Source organism: Corticium candelabrum, chromosome 12 (genome assembly GCF_963422355.1).
Source record: "Corticium candelabrum chromosome 12, ooCorCand1.1, whole genome shotgun sequence".
In the NCBI taxonomy this organism is placed as follows: Eukaryota; Metazoa; Porifera; class Homoscleromorpha; order Homosclerophorida; family Plakinidae; genus Corticium; species Corticium candelabrum.
The window spans coordinates 3,367,983-3,372,982 of record NC_085096.1 but is presented as its reverse complement, the minus strand read 5'-3'; the positions used below and the strand labels follow the sequence as shown (position 1 = coordinate 3,372,982).

Below are 5,000 nucleotides of genomic sequence, written 5' to 3'. Positions count from 1 at the left end.
GAGCGGCTGTGAAATGGATCAAGTGTGGGGAACTGTCCAGGGCATCTCGTATTCTGACAAGTTCAGGGTTAGCACCAGCCACAGAGGAAACTGCAGAGAAATTAACAAGCAAACACCCAAAGAGATCATCTGCTCTGCCTGATGCAATCTTGAACAAAGAAAACATATCTCTTTCCATGCAGCTTTTCCTGCACAGCATACAAAAGTCACCGAGAGGCTCTGGCTGTGGCCCTTCTGGTTGGCGATATGAGCATTTACGAGTTCTGGTGTCTGGTGCAGCAATTGTCTGATATCTGCATACTGTGTGCTCCTGCATTGCATCAGAAGAAAATCCAAAATCAATCTCAACATTGCTGTCGTCTGCCTGCTTAGTAGCCCTACCCAAGCCTAATGCTGATGTGAGGCCCATTGCAATTGGTGAAGTCCTGAGGCAGATTACTGCCAAGTCCATCTGCTTACAGCAGAAAACCAACTCTCTGAGTATTTTTCACCAATTCAACATGGGTAGCAACCAAGGGAGGCGTAGACCTCCTTGTCCAACATGTTCTTTTGCTGCTGGAGGAAAACAAGAACTGGATAGTGTTAAAGACTGACGCAAAAATGCTTTTAATTCCATTCACAGAGGCCAAGTGATGTCACAAGTTTTGTCCTCTTTTTCTGAGATTGCAAACCACGTGATGGAAATGTATTCTGGGTCCAATCCTTTAGTTTACCTAATGGATAATGTCTCAATGGTGCTGTCGTCTGAGGAAGGCATCCATCAAGGGGACCCCCTTGGGCCAGTGCTCTTGTCATTGGGTATTCACAACATTCTAGCTACCATACAATGCAAGTTCCAAGACATTGTTGTCCTTGCTTATCTGGATGATGTGTTCCTGGTTGGATCATTATTCAATGTGCTCGATGCTTTTGCATCCTTAAAGCAAGAGTTAGGCAATGTCGGACTTTAAATTCAAGACAAAAAGTGTGAGCTGTACTGCCCATTGCCTTCAGCAGTACCAGATTTATTGTCAACAGATATCGCTATTTCCCACACAGGAACTACAATTCTTGGGATTCCTATTGGCAGCCATGACTTCATCTCAAATGTCTGTATTGACGTCACAAACTCTGGCAATGTGTTTTGCCAGCAGTTACCTTAATTGAATGAGCCTCAGGGAGCAATGCTTCTTCTGAGACATTGCCATGCAAACCGACTCAACCATTTGGCTAGAGGACTTTGCTCGGATAGCTTGCAACCTGCTGCCACTATTCATGATCGACTGACTAAAAAGTGCTTTACAACTTTGATCGGTACCAGAGATTTAACAGCTAGACAATGGAAGCAAGCAACACTCCTCATACATCTTGGTGGGTTCGGAATGACACTGTTGCAAACTGTCTCCCGTTTTGCCTTTTCGTCCAGCTGAGGTCATTCCTTGCAGGAGTTACCGAACCGGTTCACTTCCCTGGCAGATCGTGTCAGGACTCTTTTATCAAATTGCAAGGAGAAGAGAAGCATTGGTTATCAACTGGATCAACTATTGGATGATGACAAGGATCTGTCAGAGGTGGTATCTAACACAAAGAAACTCCAACACAGATTGACAGATGCTAACAACCAGATTACAGTTAATGCTTTGATTGCCAGTTCATCTCAAGACGCTGCACGTCTGCTGTCTCTGCAGGGAAAGGGAGCTGGGGCTTGGCTCAGTGATGTACCTTCCTCAAAGAAGTTTGTGCTATCACCCAATAATTTTATTTCGGCAGCTTCAATGAGGTTAGGGATTCCTGTCTCCTTTCCTGAGTGGGTTAACAAGTGCGATTGTGGTCGAACTTTAGATATAAAGGGCTCTGACGCAGATGCAAGAACGGTGGCAGCCCTGTGTAGACTCATGATTCGATGATGTCAGTATGGTCTGAGTGCCTGAGTTCAGTTCATCTGCCCACAGGTGTGAGCCTAGGGACCGCTACACAACTTCGAACAATCGGCCTGACATCCTAGTTTATGACTCGGAGACAGGATCTAACGTTGAGTTAGACGTGGCACTAGCTAACCCATGGGCATCAGACATCTTACCTCGTGCACCTACACCTGAGGGAAGCACGACAATGAGAAGGGAGCAAATCAAGGAAAACAAGTATGCCCAAGAACGACTACCCGGTGGATACTCGCCAACTGTCGTGCCTCTTGTATTCGAACATTTTGGCCGTAGGGGAGAGAAAGCGTCTGAGTACTTGAGAGTCCTCTCTGCTTTGTGGATGGATGACAATGGACAATCTAACATTGCTGAGTTCAAGACACACTGCAGACGACGATTTTCGATCAAGCTGCACCAATGCAATGCAAATGTGATCTCTAGGAAGATGGCAGTAATTTCAGCTGGACAAAAATCTTGCAGTGTCCTTGACAAATATCAATTTGTTTTAAACTAAGTGGTTAAATGTATTCTGATCCCCCTATGGGGTCATCTGTTGTAGCCTTAAGTGTTTGTTGTTGATTTAGAAAAACTTTACTTACAGACTAGCTTTTAAGCTCTTGATGGAAATTTCTTTGGATTTGAAAATATATGTATTTGACAGACAGACAGACAGACAGACAGACAGACAGACAGACAAACAGACAGACAAACAGACAGACAGACAGACAGATAGAGAGACAGAGAGTCAGTCAGACAGACAGACAGACAGAAAGACAGACTGTTATTTGTGTAATTGTAATTGTACTTGTGACACTTGTTGTTCATTACCTGTTACTTTGGTTTTACCTGTATTAGCTTTGATGTATAAAAATATATGAAAATTTGACTGACAGACGGACAGACATTTACTGTATGGTTGTATTGATGTTGAAAATAATGGAAAGAAAGACAGACAGACACACAAAAAGACAGACCGACAAAGAGACAGACAAAGAGAAAGACAGACACAAAACACCATTGAATAAATTACAACTTTACTCTGCTGTGCAATGTGAGTTGTCGACTAAAACAAAAGTAAACACAAGAACTAGACCCTACGCGAACTACAACATACAAAATGCTATCAAAATCATAAAAACTAATAGTCAACCTTCCTTGTTACATATACAACCACTGACAAACAACTCACTTTCATTGCAGTTGGAACCTTTATATCCAGACCCACACATACATTCACCAGTCACATGATGACAAGGTGAGCCATTGCAATCACACGTCTCCTCACATCTATCCCCATACGTTCCGTATGCACAGACGTCATTACATGTCAGACCTCGGTATCCCGCAGTACAGTTACATGTGCCGTTCACGTGTTCACACGTCGCTCCGTTCTGGCATGCACATGGTTCACAGAAAAATCCAAAATGATTCGATGCACAAGTCTCGTTGCAGTGAGGGCGAGAGAAACCGGCCGAACATGCACACTCTCCTGTGTCTCTATAACAGAGACCAGGAGCATGTTGACATAGCAGGCATGTGGAGTTACATCCATTGCCATAGTAACCATCATCACACGAGATGTCACATACATCACCAATCCACCCGGCCGTACAATTGCATGTCCCGTTGTGTGGGTTACATGTAGCATCATTCTCACATTGGCATTTTGATGAGCAGTTCTGGCCAAATGTTTCGTTGATGCAGAGTTGGTCGCATCGTTTGCCACGCCAACCGGGTTGACAAAGGCACTCGCCAGTGATGTGATGGCATGAAAAGGAATGAAGGCAATCGCAAGTGAAGTTACATTGCAGACCATACTTTCCTTCCTAAAGAAGAAGAAAAATCAAAACATAGAACACACACACGCACGCGCGCACGCGCACACAGACTCAGACAGACTGACAGACAGACAGACAGACAGACATAGACACAGATACAGACACAGACACACACACACACACACACACACACACACACACACACACACACACACACACACACACACACACCAATTTACAATCTGCATAGAAGGAATGTAAACTACCAATATAATGATCTCATTTAGGAAACAGCAAACACACAAACAATCATATCAGCATAAAACTCAATTCTCACCAGACAAGTCTCATTGCACACATCTCCCAGCCATCCATCACTACATGTACACTCCCCAGTGACCGCATTACAATCTGCTCCATTCAAGCACAGACACGGAGTCACACAGTACTTTCCATAACGATAGCCAGAACACGGCTGAGAACAGTTATCACTTTCCCATCCTGCCGCACAGTCACACACACCATCAACAACCGAACACTTGGCATCGTTCTGACACGTGCAGTTTTCACCACACAGATAGCCAAATGTTCCTTCCGGACACTGATTCTCACAGTAATCGCCATAGTAACCAGACAAGCACTTGCAGGATCCATTAACCGGATTGCAGAGAGAGTTGCTCATGTGGCAGAGACATGAATTGGAGCATTTCACACCAAATGTGCTGTCAGGGCAAGTGTAGTCACACCGTCGACCGGCCCATCCTGCCTTGCAGTAACAATGGCCAATGTCCCCATCACATCTATGAAACAAAACATGTGAATAACATGTAAGATCTAAATACAATCATGTGCATCTATAATACCAAAGACAGACTGACAGACAATATACGGTGTTCAAAATTTTATAGCAGACGTAGTCGTAATCTTGACAACCTCACAAAATTTTTCAGTCGTCAAGGAGTTTAGGACTCTGACACGGATTTCATTGATATCAAATAATGATAGTGATTGTTCTGGCAAGTAAACAAATTCCAGGCCTTCAGAGGTGTCACTTTCAGTCTGACCTAAGTAATTCACTATTCTATACTCTACAGATGAAACAAAAATTTATTGGCTCCACCATAACTTGAGTGACTTTAGTGGTCAGGATGGCAACCTCACTCAAATAATTGGTCGTCACTTGAACAAAGTTAGTCATCAAAGAACAACTTGATGATCACTTTTTTTAACTCTAATTACAGAGTGATAAGAGGAGATTGAAGCACCGTTAGTCTGATAAATCAGTGTGCGAAATAGCCTTTGACTGACTACTGGAACATCA

The 5,000-nt window shown here is 43.6% G+C and overlaps 1 protein-coding gene across 2 annotated transcripts in view; it reads right to left on the bottom strand.

The window, feature by feature from the left end:
• Positions 1 to 5,000, bottom strand: part of LOC134187801 (multiple epidermal growth factor-like domains protein 11) — a 31,631-nt gene that overhangs the window by 8,007 nt on the left and 18,624 nt on the right. For both annotated transcript variants that reach the window (XM_062655962.1, XM_062655963.1), the window contains exons 11-12: positions 4,017 to 4,479; positions 3,091 to 3,727 (exon numbers count right to left, since the gene is read on the bottom strand). In XM_062655962.1, coding sequence (XP_062511946.1) covers positions 3,091 to 3,727; positions 4,017 to 4,479 — 1,100 coding nt within the window. The remainder of the gene's footprint in view (positions 1 to 3,090; positions 3,728 to 4,016; positions 4,480 to 5,000) is intronic.